The 17,311-nt window shown below is 40.8% G+C and overlaps 1 protein-coding gene across 5 annotated transcripts in view; it reads right to left on the bottom strand.

Moving 5' to 3' along the window:
• LDB2 (LIM domain binding 2) overlaps positions 1 to 17,311 on the bottom strand; it is a 551,321-nt gene that overhangs the window by 57,618 nt on the left and 476,392 nt on the right. For all 5 annotated transcript variants that reach the window (XM_032800818.2, XM_032800820.2, XM_032800817.2 and 2 more), the window contains 3 exons: positions 15,625 to 15,797; positions 3,197 to 3,319; positions 1,275 to 1,358 (listed from right to left, as the gene is read on the bottom strand). In XM_032800818.2, the coding sequence (XP_032656709.1) occupies positions 1,275 to 1,358; positions 3,197 to 3,319; positions 15,625 to 15,797 (380 nt within the window). The remainder of the gene's footprint in view (positions 1 to 1,274; positions 1,359 to 3,196; positions 3,320 to 15,624; positions 15,798 to 17,311) is intronic.

Raw genomic sequence — 17,311 nt, 5'->3', positions numbered from 1 at the left:
TTTTATTTCACCTCAGGTTTTGTGCCGAATTCTTCTCTCAGTTCCATTGCAGGTAAACCTGCCCCTTGTAACTGCGAGTAGCATTTGAGCTATTGTTTTTAATCTGATACTAAATAAGTAATTAGCAATGACCAACTAGTCAACTGGGGGAACAAGGGCATAGCCATAGAGACATCCTGGTGGGTTCTCACCTTAGGCCCTAGTCCTGCAAATTCTCCCTGTGCTCACATACAGCCCCAATGATCTGAGTGGGGTTCTGCTTGGTGCAGGTTTCTGTCTGCCTGGAACATTTTTTAGAATCATGACCCCCATTGAATTGCAGCTGATTTAACTGCTATTCTGTGCAGTTCTGCATTGGGCTGATAACATTTTCATCTTCCAGAATACTCTTGTTTTTCTAAAAGCCCAAACATTTTGAATAACTATTCACTTAAAAGGAAAAACAAACAGTTACTGGTGTCCACCTTGGCTTGGTGCGTTGTTAAGTACCTTGCCTCATTTTATTTGCTTAATAATATTTCCAAAACTAGAAACGGTTTGCATTTTAATCATAAAAATATTAACTTTCCAAACTCTTATTTCAGTGTGTGCACTGTGAACCCACACAGGAGAGTACTTTGAGAAAATAAAAATAAACTTACAAACTTTGAATGCACTTCAAGGTTCAGAAAGCAATGGGAACAAATGCATTATTTAATCATAAAAAAAATACAGACAATGTAGTGCAAAGCTGAGGAAAGAACTCAGGCTCCCAGAGGCAAAGCAGGGTGGGAGCATGGAGGGTACGATTGCTTTCAGAGCTGGACCTGTGCCTTTTCCTAATACTGCTTCTTATTAGGGAGGTGGAAAGGAGGCTGAGACCACTGGATGGTGGTAAGAACTAGCTGCAGTTTTCTCAGAAACAGTGATTTAGAGACAAGAGAAAACAAATAAGAAATCTTAGCAAAACAGGATGGAAAACTTCTAGTTTACAAACAATAAATCCTGTTAAAGTTGAAAAGAAAGCCCAGGAAAAACACAGGGGCAGAGCCAGCTTCCATTCAAGTCAATGACAAATCATCTATTCACTTCAATGGGGCAGGTTTGAGCCCCAACATTGCTATGTGCTGCTTTGTTACCCTAATTCCAATCACAATATTACTCCTCCACCCTCATTAAGGGCTCCTTCCAACCTTACCTGACTGGCTCATACTCTGTTTTTGTTATGTTGGCTCAACAATGCTTGTAACCTTTTAAAATTACTCACAATGACTGCCAAGTGCAGTAGCGCTTACCCTGAGGTAGTTGAGGGTGAAATTAGTCAGACCCATTCGGGTGATGTTTTTGGACAACTGCTCCAGCACCTGAGGGTCTTGTGCCTAAGTAGGAAGGAAACATGGAAATTGGCACTTTGCTTTTGGTTTGTTTTTTGAGGGGGGAAATCACTCTTGTGGAAAAATTACATTTCAAGGCTAGAATTAAAATTTAAATAAATAAAATCACTCCAGAGGTCTTTTACTGGATTTGTAATATTAAGCAATACTAATTTGTTGTAAGACAAAGTCCATTTCAGATGGTCTTTCTATACCTCCTCCACTGCTCCAGCTCATCTTAAAAGCTAAATGCATTTATATACAATTACTATTATATATACTATATTAGCACCTAGAGACCCTAACTGAGATTGGGACCCCAGTGTGGTAGACACTGTACAAAAGATATAGTACAAGACAGTGACCATGCCCAAGTCTGTAATCTTTTTGTATCACATTTTTCTAAATACACAACTGTTGCTTTAAGTGAGTAACCCAGTTGTGCAAACTCTCGTTTACTTTCATGAGGGTTCTGTGTCGGAGGGCTTGTAGGATCAGGCCACACACTAGAAGCTCTTCTGGTAGGGACTGAGGGTTAGATTTTCAAAGGTATTTAGAAGCCTAAAGGTGCAGGTAGGGGATTAGTGGGATTTTTACCTATTTAAGTGCTTCTGAAAATCTCACTAGGTGCCTATCTGTATATTTAGGTATCTAAATACCTTTGAAAATCTGGGCCTGTATCCTTAAAACCTTTGTGGCCCTAATCCTGCAGTTCACTATGTGCAGTTGGAACCCCATTGACTTCAGTATTTGTATAGGGCCACTGGACTTGGCAGAGCCAAGCTTACACATAGAAGATACTGCTGGGTGGAGAAAGAGTGAGCTAGAGGGTTCCTGGGAGGTGCACTTCCCAGCATGCCCTGAGGGAAGGAGAGGGCAGCATGCAGAACACTCCGTGCAAGCCTGGGACCAAGCATCAAGCTGTTTGTTCCTCTGGATTCCTCCCTCTGGGGGGGGGGGGGGGGGAAGGCCTTGCAGGTGGGCTAGGGGGAGGGGCGGAGGGGTTGTGGGTGTCTGGCTCCCTCCTGTGGGGAGAGGGAAAACAAGAACTGGGTTGTCATTGGAGTTTCTTTAATTGTCTTCTTCTGGGGGGATTTTTGTGTATGTCTGTATTGTTATAGATATGCTTGCTAACTGGTATTTTGAAACAAATTACCAAAATAATTGAAACTGGCATGATTATGTAGTGTTATTTTGACAAATAAGATTTTCAGAATTTTGCATACTTTTAAAATATTTTGCACAAAATTTTTTGGTTCAGAATTTTTATTTTTTTCGCGCAGAATGCCCCCAGGAGTTACAATGTAAAAGTACTCTGGAATTCTGGTTCATGTCATTACAGAGAAGGGGCTTTCAATATGAAAATAAGATCTGGATTCAGGTTCCAAAGTTTTGGTTTGGGCCCATCTCTACCAAAAATGTGGGTATGTATGTATGTGCTATCTCCTGTGAGTCTAAAAATCAGCTTTCACATTTAAGAGCCAAATTCTTCTCTCAGCTACAGTGATGAAAGCCCACCGACTTCTGTGGTGTTGCATCAATATAAATGAAAGCAGACTTTGGCCCCAAATCTTTGTCATGCAACCCACAACGACAAAATGAGATTCAAGAAAAATGTATTAGAGCGAAGTGAAAAATAACTGTGAAATATAGTTACAATACAGCCTTACACGAAACATTGAGAAACAGGGGAAAGTGATGAAAGAAGGGCTTATAAATTAATGCGGTTGCAGTCAGAACAAAATATTTATAGTTAATTGCCTGGGCTGTGAAATTTGCTGGAGTTCTTTAAAAATATAATCTCATCTCTTTGCATTAGGTCAAATGAAAAAAGGATTACTTACATGCATGGCTAGAATGCTGCGTGGGACTAATTCTCTGTACTGTCTAATGGTAAAGTGCCATGTTTTTATTCTCATAAGATCATCAAAGGTAAATTCCAAGATAAGACGCCCTTCTGTGCATACCTAGGATTAATAAAATACATGAAATAAAAACTTCCAGGAAATCTGTGCAGAATTACAATATTCTCACTCATTTAAACTAAACACCAAAATATCATCTGTATTTTAATGTTCATTGTCATTGGGTTAATTGTTTCCCCTTCTCTAGAAAAAGAATTAGGGAAAGTAACTTCACAGTGAAGGTAACAACTTATTGTACTCTAGATTTTATAGCATTGTGTGCACTAAATCTTATTGCACTATTTTTGTTTCCCTTTTTAATCACCACTGCTAATTAATGATACTAAACCTTTCAGCATAGGTGACTGTTGTGCATGCTTGATGTCAAGCTGCTGAGCCAGTCGTTCCCAACCTTTTAAAGTTTGATCCTCCCTACTAATGGATTAATGTATAAATGCTCCATTTGCATCCACTAGCAGTGCATAACGCCCCAGCATGGTTGCTGTCAATACTTATTTTTCTGTTCTTTTTTTCTTATTGTCTTTTTCCAAGAGCTTCCTCCCCACATATACACCCCCTTTTTATTTTTAATCTGGTTTTCTTCTCTCATTTTCTTTCTCTTTTATCAGCTGCCTATCTCGCAGAAAGCTATATGCAGGTTTGTCATAAATGGATAGGTAGGTAAGGGTTAAGTTTCTTTTACCTGAAAAGGGTAACCGAACACCTGACCAGAGGACCAATCAGAGAACTGGATTGTTTAAAGTCAGGGGCGGGAATTTGTATACTCGAGGTCTTTGTTGTTTTCTTAGCTTATGAGAAACAAGTCTCTTCTATTCTCTCCTAATACTTCTTCTAAACATCTGTAAGTACCCAGAACCGCAAAGTAATTCAGCTATTGATGGTCTTTGGGGTATTTACCTGTATGTTAATTTGTTGTGCTGGTTTAATTGGGCTATCTTTTAAATCAGACTGTTTCTTATATTTTTCTTATAAGCAAGAGCCTGTATTGGTTCTAATGCAAGATGTTGTTTTATATTTCTTTCTTTTTTTCTATAAAGTTTTCTTGTTAAACCTTGTGAAAGTTCTTTTCCTAGGAGGCAAAAGGAAAAGCCAGGCTGTGGGCTATTTCCTATTTGGGTCCAGGAAAGAGCAGACTACGGGAAAAGAGCGAAGAATTCTCCTGTTCTCTGGTAGTTACAGTTTTTCCCTCGTTCCTGGAGCAAGGGGGTGGCAGAGCCCAGCTGTGGGTATTTTGCATCTCCATTGTCCTGAGGGAAGCAGAAAAGCTGGTTTCTTGGGTCACACAGGTTAGCCGCGAGGCAAGCCTGATAGGAGGGGAAGGGTTATTTTCCTGCTTTTAGCATCCAAGGGATTGGAATCTGGGTGTCCCACCAAGGGAGGGTTGGGACACCAGAGGGAGGAAAGGGGGATCAGGCCCATAGATTAATCCTGATCTGGTGGCAGCGAGAATTCCAAGCTGTAGTGAGCTTGGGGGAGTTTCAGGTAAGCCCCCAAACTTTGGACGCAAAAGTCCAGGTTTGGGACAGGACCAGACTGGTGGACACTAAAGTCCAGGTCTGGGACTGGACGGCTAGATTACCACATGTGTGCAGCGGATTGGAAGTATAAATCCATAAGCCATAGCTACATTAATTTTTTCCCTGCTAGGCATTAGCAGGCAGAAGGAATTGGGTTTTAAAGGGCAGACAGAAAAAAAAATAAATTTTTTTTTTCTTTCCCTGCTTTCAGCAGTGCGTATTTTATAGGCTCATTAGAGAGAGCCATTAAGAGTCATTGGTTGAACAATAGCCTTCTCTTTCAGAGGCTTTAGCAATCACACAGTCCCAGGGGAAGAGATTGTTTTACAGACAGCAAATTTTTTTTCTTTCTCCTTGCTGCTCTTGGCATCTTACTTTAAGGAAGACAGGGTTTTACAGGGCTAGAGAGCTTGAAATTTTTTTCCTTGATACTAGCAGCTTGCAATATTTTTTTTTTCAGTCATTAAAGAGGCCCATACAGATCTTTTGTTAAACAATTGAAACTTAAGTACCCAGCCAGCAACTCACACAGGTAATACAGTAGCTTTGTTTGGTTCAATTGCCAATCCAAACAGAGCTAGGACAAATCTCAGCAGGCAGAAAGCCAGCAAGTCTGACAACAGACGCCAGAGGCACTCCACACCAAGAAAACAAACCATGAGTTCAAAGATGAGCAGAAAAAGGAAAGAGCCCGGCTACAGCCCAAGACAACGAAAATAAACATAGGAGACAGCTGGAACTAATTAAGGCCGAACAAGATGCCCAGGAGGCAGCTCACCGAAGAGATCAAGAAGCCAAAAAGGCAGATCACGAAAAAAACACAAGAAACAACAGGCAGTTACGAAAGAAAACAACAAGAAGAAAAGGCAGTTTTACGAAAGAAAACAACAGAAGAAGAGGCGATTCACAGAAGACAGGTAGAACTACAAAAGAGGCTCACAGCAGGCCTTGGAATTAGAACGGGCTAAGCAGCAGACCCAACAAATCCTAACCTCCGCCGCCGTTGTGTTCCACCGCACAGGAAATTTCCCAGCTACAAGGCAGGTGAGGACCCGGAGACCTTCTAGAAAATTTCGAAAGGGTCTGTATTGGGTACAACATCCCTGAAAACCAGTACATGCTAGAGCTGAGGTCACACATCAGTGGACCCTTGCAGATGTGCGGCTAAATGCCAAAGGAACAAATGAATGATTATAAACTGTTTCAAACCCAAGCCAGATCCAGACTGGGGATAACCCGGATCACGCCCGTCGGCGATTCAGAAACCAAAAGTGGAAACCAGAGGGGTCCTTTCCCGACCACGCCTACACGTAGGGAAGCATTGCGACGGGGAAGCTCTTGAGCTTAGCCCAGATCATCCCAGTGGTCATGCTGGGGTGACAGACCAAAGACAGGTTGGGGAAGTCTTTCTACTGGGAGGGGATGGCAAGGAGTTGCCCGGTATGTCCAGTCTTGTGAGCTGTGCCAAAGAGTCGGAAAGCCTCAAGATCTGGCCAAGGCCCCTCTCAGCCACTCCCCATAATTAGGTCCCATTTCAGCGAGTAGCTGTGGATATTCTGGGTCCTTTTCCGAGAAAGACACCAAGGGGAAAGCAGTACGTACTGACTTTCGTGGACTTTCGACCCGATGGCCAGAAGCAGTGCTCTAGGTAACACCCGAGCTAAAGCAGTGTGCCAGGCCCAAACGACATTTTCACCAGGGTCGGTTGGCCTCGAAATCCTTACCGATTCAGGAATCTAATTTCCTGGCAGGCACCATGGAGACCTGTGGTAAAATCATGGGTGAATCACTTGGTTGCACCCCATACCATCATCAAACCAATGCGCGTAGAAAGGTTAATGAACCTTGGGGCCATGATCCGTAAACGTAAATGAATACTCCAATGACTGGACCTAGTATTGCAGCATTGCTCTTTGCTTACAGGGCTGTACCGCACCCAGTTTGGGTTCTCACCCTTTGAACTGGTGTATGCCATGAGGTTAAGGCTACTACAGTTGGTGAAGCCCAATGGGAGGATTTACACCTTCGCCAGGACTACATTCTGGATTTGAGAAACTTACAAAACACCCTCCGCCATTCTCTAGCCCTCGCTAGAGAAAACCTACAGGATATCAGGAGAGCAAAAGGCCTGGTACGATAAAACCAGAGACCGTTCCTTCAAGACAGGAGACCGGTTATGTCTTAAAGGCGCAACAGTCATAAGATGGAAACATCCTGGGGCCATTCACAGTCCAAGAGCGCCTGGGAGCTGTAACTATCTCATAGCATTTCCCGATTCCTCACAAACCCAAAGTGACCATGTTAATTCTCTCAAGCCCTTTTATTCCAGAGATTACAGGTTTGTCAGTTTACAGTCCAGGAGCAGAGGACGCAGAGTGCCTGATGGCGTCTACTATGACGGCAAAGGACGGCGGCGTGGAAGAGGTGAACCTCCAACCACCCTGGAACGTCTGCAGCGCAACAAATCCAGGAGCTGTGCACAACTTCGCCCATTGTTCTCAGCCACTCCAGACTGACTGAACGGGCCACCACTCCATCGACACAGGAATGCTCACCCAATTAGAACACACCTACCGGGTGTCCCTCACGCACAGGCTGCTATAACGGGAAATCCAGAATATGCTACAGAGTGGTATAATCCGCTCATCTACCAGTGCATGGGCATCTCCAGTGTTCTGGTACCCAAACCAGATGGGAAATACGCTTTTGTGTGGACTACCGTAAGCTAAATGCAGTGACTCGTCCAGACAACTATCCAATGCCACGCACCGATGAGCTATTGGAAAAGTTGGGACGTGCCCAGTTATCTCTACCATAAACTTAACCAAGGGTACTGGCAAGTACCACTAGATGAACCTGCCAAGGAAAGGTCAGCATTCGTCACCCCTGCAGGGGTATATGAATTAATGTACTTCCTTTCGGGCTGCGCAATGCACCCCCACCTTCAGAGACTGGTAGATGGTCTACTAGCAGGACTGGGACAATATGCAGTTCCTACCTCGATCATGTGGCCAATTTTCTGACTCCTGGCCCGCACACTAGACACCTGGAAAAAGTCTTTACCGTATCAGGCAGGCAGACTAACTGTAGGCCAAAAAGTGTCAAATAGGCCAAAACAGAGTGACTTACCTGGGACATCAGGTGGTCGAGGAACCAAAAACCCCCTACAGGCCAAGGTGGAGGCTATCCAAAAGTGCCTGTCCCAAAGTCAAAGAAACAGGTCCAATCTCTTAGGCTTGGCCGGGTATACAGGCGATTTGTACCACACTACAGCCAAATCGCTGCACACATGACACCTGACCAAAAAGCCCAGCCAACTACAGTATAATGACTGATGAGTGTCAGGGCCTTACCCACTGAAGGCGACGCTCACGTCTGACCCTGTGCTAAGGGCCCCAGACTTTGACAAACCATTCCTAGTAACCACCGATGCATCTGAGCGTGGATATAGGAGCAGTTCTTATGCAGGAAGGACTGGATCAGAACTTCCATCCTGTCGTGTTCCTCAGCAAGAAACTATCTGAGAGGAAAGTCACTGGTCAGTCAGTGAAAAGGAATGCTATGCCATTGTGTACGCCCTGGAAAAGCTACGCCATACGTTTGGGACGGCGTTCCAGCTACAAACTGACCATGCTGCGCTAAGTGGTTCATACAGCCAAAGGCAACACAAGAAACTACTTCGGTGGAGTCTAGCTCTCCAAGATTTTGATTTCGAAATCCGACACATTCAGGAGCTTCTAAACAAAGTAGCTGATGCCTCTCCCGTAGAGTGTTCCCAGAATACACTGTTCCCTTTTACCTGACAAACTGTGCAGTCTAAAATGACCAATTAATGCCTGTTTTCATCTCTCTGTCTGATATTGCAATGCCTCTGTATTTAGATTACCATGATCGGTCGAAATCCCTACCCCGTGCAAGTTTTACTACTAGATACAGATGATATATGAAGAAGAGACGAATACATATAGAGAATCAAGTACAGGATAGATATACAATACATAATATATACACATAGACAAGAATACACACAACTACCAGAGAGACACACACCACATAGGACTATATATACACCGATACACGAAATAGACGAAGACAATAATAGAAATATAACAATAACAAAAAAGAATACTATATAATTATTAATATCTATAGCAATATGAAGAACATACATATAACATAACATAATACTATATACCTATCTACTTCTAAACATCTTAAGTACCAGGACCGCAAAGAATAATTCAGACATATAATAAGGTCTGTGGAGTGTATTTCCCATATGTATGTTCATTTTGTTTTGCTGATAATTGGCATACTATATATAATATCATAGAATTTCTAATAATAATATAACATATAATAAAGCAAGCAACTGATATATAGAGTATACATATAATAGCAGAATAGAATAGATAATATATATAATTTAATACATTATCATTTATTACATATAATATAAAAAAACTAATAGTAATCAGAAATAATCTATATTAATACACTAGGAAGGCCAAGGAGCCAGAGACATGTAGAGCAATAAATTCCTATATATGATCACAGAAGAAAAGAGGCACTACGGGGAAGAGAGAATCTACTTATTCAATCGGTATATACAGAATTCCACTCTACAATAGAGCCAAGGAGGTGGACAGAGCACCAGCTGAATAGAAGAGTATTGACATCATCCATAAAGAATCCTAAAGGAAAAGCAAAGAAGCTGATTATATGGACTCAACACAGAGAAATAATACACCGAAAGAAAGACAGCCTAAAAAGAGAAGAGAACGTAATAATTCCCTGAACTATAATAGACAAATCACAAGGATGGGAATCTAGAGAGTAGATACCAACAGAGGGTTGGGGACCCAAGAAAAGGAAAGAAGAGATCAGAGAACCCCAATAGATTAATACCTAGAAACTGATGAGACAGCGAAGAATATCACGCTGATAAGAATACGAAGCATGGGGAGTTTCAGGTAAGCCCCCAAACTTTGGACGCAAAAGTCCAGGTTTGGGACAGGACCAGACTGGTGGACACTAAAGTCCAGGTCTGGGACTGGACGGCTAGATTACCACAAGGTGTCCCTGGGTCTGCACTAGTAGCTCCATGGAATATTGAAGCTGAGTGTTGTGGGAGCAAAGAAGAGACACTTAGACCAGTATGCCAATGCCTGATCTTGTAGCTCTGTACATGTGAGTTGCCCCCCACAGTCAAATAATTCATATCGTACTGTGAAGGACGCTGCATTAGAAAAGCAAGGGGGTGGGTGGGCAGGTAGGAGGATCGGTAAATGCAGTTGGGTACTGCAGGAGAAGGGAGAGGAAGTGGCTGGCTTTCATAGAGCTGCCCACAGCTTGATATGTGAGCAGTGAAGTATCTGAGTATCATGTGGCTGTCATGCATTCGGTCTTCTTGAGGGTGCCAAATACACTCCTTGCATGGGGCCCTGGCTAGTGGATCCCTGAAGCATTGTACACATTAGCAGCACTGGAAACTCTTTTTAAAAAACTGGTTATGAATTTAGTCTCAAAGCTCCTATTAGGAGTTAGTATGACTGAGGGAACCTGCAGTGAAAGAAATAATGAAAGGAGAGAGACAGTAATTAGTGAAATGTTCTTACAGTATTGTGCACAGACAATTAGATAATCTTCCATTAAAAAAAGACACTTATTGCAACTTTAATCAAATAATAGCTCAATTAAATAAAACAAATTGTAATGCTAGTTTGCTAGTTAGTCTGTTTGCACGTTGGTGTGACCACCAGACCCAGGTTTATTTCGTTTGTGGTTTTGCAGTGTGTATTTTTTCTGATTAACTACTCATTTGATGCTGGTGTCTTCTCAATTTGACCTGCTGTAGCATAGTGTTCAAAACCACTTAGACTAGGCTACCAGGCATATTGTGCTGGCAAAATATTGTAGGTCTAGGAAAGAAAGACTTGTTAATAAGTTCTGGGTTCTCTTATTCACTGTACCTCAGTCATGCATTCGGTTTTGTATAGCTGATGACCTATATTGAGGATTCATTCCCTCACTTGACTCCTTGATGTTCTCATTATTTTCATACTAAGATTACAAATTTCACACACACGACTCTAATACTCCAATGTGAGGTAGCTGAGCCTATCAATATTACTGTACTGTGGTCAAGGATCCTGGTTATTGCCCAGTGAATATTAAACTACATCAGGTTTATAATAATTTCTTACAATAATAGCCCATATGCTCCCAAATATGTCTTCTCTGAAATGTTAAGAAATACAGCTCTCCATAGACTTTATTTTATGCACACATATTAACAAATCGTCACAGAAAAGCTGCAACACATACCTCCTATCATTGGCAAAATTTTACTCATCTTATAAAGGAATTTAATTTTCCCCTGTGCAAAAGAATTTCGGGTATTGCTTCTAATCAATAAAATTAATGTAGTTCTTATTTGAAGTTGGCCTCTTTTTTTTCAGAAAAGGTGTCTTTCCCAAAATCAAAACAGTCTCCAATTAAGAAAACATTTTCTGTTGTGCTGAATTCATGTTACCTTACTGTGAGCTCTGACATTTTGTTTCTGTGGTAACCAAAATCAGCTGATTAGTTGGCATGGCAACAGAAAAGATGTAATCCCAGCAGACACACTCTAATCAATGCCCCCAGCACAGATGGTCTCCGGAGGATCAACAAGAAAGAGGCTGGCAGGCATTCAGTATATCACGTGGTAGCTCTAGACTAGGCCAGGAAAAAGAAAACTAAAAAAGAACATTTCTCAAACTAACCAATAGCTTTTTAACCCCTTCCTTACATTGATTAATTGTAGGCTATTCAACGGGTTGAATCCATGAAAAATGACCTCAAAATTGCTTTCTATTGGATAGAATGTAGTTTTTCTAAAATAAAAAATCTTTTCTTCCCTTTTCAGCCCATATTAATAGATCATTTCTCAAACCTGTTCCTTCACTTGAAAAGCAGTCTAAAGCTTATATGAATACATACAATTAGTAAGATTCTTCACTCAGTAAGACTTAAAAAGATTAAGTGAGCTTTAGTGTTATACTTGTGAAGTATGGATGATTGAGTCATTGTCAACTGCAGAGAAAAATGTATTTTTATTATAGCGATACGTGCATATAGGCTATTACCATTTTTAGTAGAACTGATCTCTGTAAAGTTCATTTATGTGAGGCTATTGGGAAATACAAAAATCACTAGCACTAAAAAACAGCTCAACTACCATATAAAGTTTGAGTATAAGTAAATTATAAGAGTCTGGGTTAATTCTGTGAGAGCATTGCTTCCACTGTGTAAGGGGAAAAAAATCTAAAATCCAAACACCAAGGTGAATTAACATGGTCGCTTGGATGTTTAGAACCTGATTTTGCTATCACAGAAATCAGTGGCAAAACTGTTAACTGGGACCTTTAATCCTGAACATGAATTTCCCTTCTTTTATTAGTTTCAATTCACACCCTGAACATTATTAAAGTATTTCTATTAATTTATTTCCTTCGGATTTTATTAAAAATGTAGCATTTACTTCTTCGTTCAGTAAGATATTTAAACACTTGGTTAACTTTAAGCAGTGGATAACCCCCCCATTGAAGTCATTTTTGACTACTTGCACTTAAAGTCAGGTATATGCTTAAGTACCTTGCTTAAAAAAGAGAAAAAAATTACTAATCTCATATTTACTCAGTACTATCTAATAAGTTGACCTAAGCTGTAAAATACAAAAATGCACAGCATGTGGATCATTGATGCAACAGATGAGCAAACCTCTATCAGGACTGTTCCAGACTATTGTATTAAAACTACTTAGAGAATTTTTAGCTTACAGACTGTTCATCAGACCAAAGTGGGTACTAAACAACAGCAGAGTGCTTGATGTGTTTGAATATTAAAAATGTTTACAATAGAGTCACTAAAGGAAGGAAATACCTTACTTGACCAAATTCTGACACGGTGTTAAGTGGGTGAATTAAATTTAATGTAGTTACACATGTTATATGAGGTTTGAATTTTGTCCACTGTACCCAGGCCACAAGGGTACAGTTCTGCCATTACATGTGCTGGGTCCTTATTGACTTCACTGGGAGTTGTGCATGCAAAATTTGGTTCTAACTCACTTTCGAACATGCCAAGCAATGTTACTCTTTTCTCCCTTATTCTACATTCTATAGGCGTTTTATTAAGAAAAATAATGTTTTAGTTGTAAAACCATATAAAAACAATTTACGTTTTTTCCTGAACCTAAGTTGTATCCCTGAGTGAACTTTCTACTGAAGTATAGACATTTACATTAGACTTCTCAACAGAACCTTCACTACTGGAGTGTGTATGGTGTCACTAAGACTCCAATTTTGTGAATCTTTGCAAGATTGAGACCAAATTGCCATCACATGTATGAAGTGCTTATCTTGAAATATATGGGATCTGTATATATTCAGCCCAAGACAGATTTTGGTCCTTAGTAGCATTCCATCTTTTTTTTTTGTATCAGCTGGATACTATTTCCCCCTCTGAAGGAACAGCGCTGTAGTACAGTGTGCTGACAATGCAAAACAAATGTGTTAAATCAGCACAAGTATTTATTGAATGCTAGAGATTCCAAAGGAAGGGTTCCAAAAAAACTGCTTCTCTGTGTAATATTGCATTAAACCAGCTGACCCGTGTTCTGCCCTTTGGCCAACTGTGCCACAAAGGGGAGAAAAATCATGGAAATGACACAAATGTTGTTCGAGTGCCATGCAGAAGGGACAAGTAGCTACACTATAGCTTCCCTTCCACTGCACACAGCCAAACATCTAGCCATGGCTGCAATATGCAAGCTCTTCAGTGGCCAGGTGGTGAGAAGGGCTCATCTAGGAACAGCTGGTTTACTTGGCATGCTTCCTTCTCTTTGTGGGGCAAATTTTTGATGCAATACATGCATCACAAACTCAGAGCCCCAGTAACTTGAGTTGGTGGAATGTTTCAGTAAAGCCCTTGAGATTTTTTTGTGTTTTGTTTTGTTTTCATTCCGTGGAATAGACCCAAATGTTGAAACCTCAAAATTGTTCTCAAAACAAAATTCTTGTTTTCTGGCCAACCCTATCAGTAACTAAATCTCAATGTCCTTTAAATACTGTGAAAGAGGTACGTGAATAAGGCAGGCAAGAAGTCAATGCAATCTGATGGAACAAGTTCTACATGATCAGACCATGCCATGAATACCCTAGAAATTCTCAGTCATCACAATGCCAGCGGCCTATATTCTTTGCCTGTACTAGAACCTCACCAGTACCACATGTCAGTTAGGAACATAGAACAGGTTTAACGGTTTCCTAAAGGCTCGGATACATTTCATCAGTCCCCTCCCTCTTGTACTTTTCTCCATTCAAACAGTGGGAGTTAGCCATCTGAGGATGCATAAAAATGAGAATAAAGGCTAAATAAGCAAAGCATGTATTTCCAGTCTCACTAACCAGTTTGTTGTAATTTGTCATTTCAAGTGTGTCATTTAATTCCATAAGATTTTTATTTTATTTAAATTTGGTATATCTAATTGCTTTTCTGCCTGTTTGGTCTTGTTTTATATAAGTATAACGCATCCTATCTAATTATATGATTTAGCTGCAAGACTGGAAGGGGCCAAAGCAGGAAGAAAATTCAATCTTCAATCAGACGTGGTAGACATTGTGATGGGGCAAGGCCAGATGGCTACAGTAAAGTACTGAGAAACAGGTATATTAGCCCCAGGCTAAACAAATCCCTAGTACCCTGGTAACCAAATAGCAGTTGCTCCAGGTTAATCAAGGCACCTGGAGCCAATTAAGATCTTTCTAGAAGGCAGTAGAGATAGCTACTTTAATTAGAACACCTGCCACCAATCAAGGCAGGCTAATCAGGGACCTGGCTTTAAAAAGGAGCTCACTCCAGTCAGGCAAAGAGAGCAGAGAGAGAAGGAGCGTTGTGAGGAGCTGGGAGCAAGAGGCAAGGAGCTGAGAGTGAGAGAGTATACCTGCTGGAGGGTTGAGGAGGACAAGCATTATCAGACACTAGGAGGAAGGTCCTGTGGTGAGGATAAAAGGTGTTTGGAGGAGGCCATCGCGGAAGTAGCCCAGGAGTTGTAGCTGTCCTGCAACTGTTACAGGAGGCACTATAGGACAGCTGCGATCCACAGGGCCCTGGGCTGAAACCCAGAGTAGAGGGCGGGCCTGGTCCCCCCAAAACTCCCAACTCCTATCCGAACAGGAGGAGCTGACTCAGACTGTGGGCTCCACAAGAAGGGAAGATCACTGAGGTGAACAAATCCGCCAATAAGCGCAGGACCCACCAAGGTGGAGGAGGAACTTTGTCACAACACCTATTTAGAGCCTGATCTAAAGACTGCTGAAATTACTGTGAATCATTCCTTTGACTTCAATGTGCTTTGGATCAGGCTCTATTGTATTAAAGCACCAGCTGTACTGAGAGTTCCCAGTCCCCAATGGGTAAAATATCTAAATAAAGCATGTTAACCAAAATGTATCAACAATGTAATCATTCACTGTTGTTTTAAAATTAAGATGAGATAAAGTGCAGCTGAAACTTAGTTCCTAAAAGTTTGGTGGCTGTGATAGCTTAGTTTTATGTGCCTTCTCTTGCAAAACTTCCTGTGAAGACTGCAAAAGATGGTCACAAAGCTTTCCAGTCATGTAACAAATAATAATAATACAAAATATAAATGATGAAAGTGCGTGAGGCATTAGAAATCAAGAAAGCCTTTCAGAAAAACACAGTAATAATTATCTTTCAATACTCCTTGAAAAACACAAACACACACACAAAACACAATATGTTTTACTGAGTCTTTCCTGTTACCTTGGTAAACATGGGTTTTCCATGCTGGGTGACCATGGTGCACTGATCACAGTCGACTGTGATAGATGAGTTGTGGTATGACTCTTTTGAGTGCTTGAGAACGTAATACAGGTCTGTTACACCTCCTTCAAAGACAGTGCTAAAATAACGAGGAATTAGGGTTCTTCCAATGGCTGTGAGGAAAATACAAAGCAAAAATCAACAAATACTCTAGGTTATAACAAACACAACATCAATGTTTTAAAGTGAAACTTTCATTTAAAGAATATAATACATATTCTCAGAGAGCTACAGAACTAGAGTCTCCACCTGCTCCCATTGAAATCAATGGAAAAAAGCCTATTCTCTTCAGTAGATATGGACCTCAGTTTGTATAGCTTTTTTATACAGTTGGTGATCTAGCTTCTTTCTTCCTGAAGTTTTGGAGATTCTTGTAGATGTTCAAAGGTTATTACTACACAGGAGCCAGGCTGGGTAAATCTTGTCTGAAACTTGGATGCTATATCCCATTTCCATAAATAAATGTGTAAATAAAACCAGAGCATATGTGTGCTTATGTAAATACATGCACACACGGAAACATATAACTCTTTATGCATAGAGTATATACACATATATATTAATACAATACATACAATATATATGTATAGCTAATATAGTCTGTTGAATGGAGTGAGAACTATAGGAGGAAGACGAAAACCCTGCGATTGAAAGAGGGCCTGACAGTGGGATGCAATATATAACTCCACAGGCTAATAGTACAGAGATCTCTTTTTCAATTCAAATGGAAATAGTTGCCTATATACGGTAATCTAAAACGGCTGAAGATGCACATGGGATAAGCCTGCACTGTGATACAAGACCTGCGCTGCGGCTGGCCCAGGTCAGCTGACTTGGGCTCATGAGGCTTGGGCTGCAGCGTTATAAAACTGCAGTGCAGATGCTCCAGCTCTGGCTGGAACCTAGGCTCTGAGACCCCAGCTGACCTGGTCTCTGAGACTTGGTGCCACAGGGTTTTTATTGCTGTGTAGATATACCCTGACCATGGATATGGGCCGTATGCGAAGAAAAATTTGACCAATAGAGCAGTCTCCATTTGTTTTTTAAAATCCCAACTCATAGACTTCAAGGGAAAAACCCTGCAACCCTTGGAAACAATTCTCATTGAATTTATATCACTGAAATCAATGGCAGTTTTGAAGAAGGACTGCAGGACTTAGCTCACAATAAATAAATAAATAAACAAACAAACAAGCTCTGAATGTTTTTCAGTTGCACAGAGCAGTAATCGAAATCAGAGGGAAATGCGTTATGTGCAATTGATGTTCTCCTGCTCCATTTTTGCAGACAGTTTGGCTGCCATCAACAACTTAAAATACCAAGACAACATTTTCGGAATAGGTACTTTATGAACAGATCAATATTGTATTTTTAGAATGACTTAATAATACTTTGAACTTACAATATATTATGTTTTTCACCTGAAAAATGTTTTGCAAATATTAATTAATCCTCAACATTCCTGTGTCTATACTCCTGTGTGGCAGTAGATAAAGATTAACTCCATTATGTAGAGGGAAAACCAAGGCAGATAGGTTAAGTGACTTAGTCTATACCAATAGAAGGGTCAGTATCAGAGCCCAGATTAGAACTCATTAATTCCTATCTCAGACCACTGAGATCATGT

Source organism: Chelonoidis abingdonii, chromosome 5 (assembly GCF_003597395.2).
Source record: "Chelonoidis abingdonii isolate Lonesome George chromosome 5, CheloAbing_2.0, whole genome shotgun sequence".
Taxonomy (NCBI): domain Eukaryota; kingdom Metazoa; phylum Chordata; order Testudines; family Testudinidae; genus Chelonoidis; species Chelonoidis abingdonii.
Note: the sequence above shows the minus strand (reverse complement) of the source record. Positions and strands in the feature narration are given on the sequence as shown.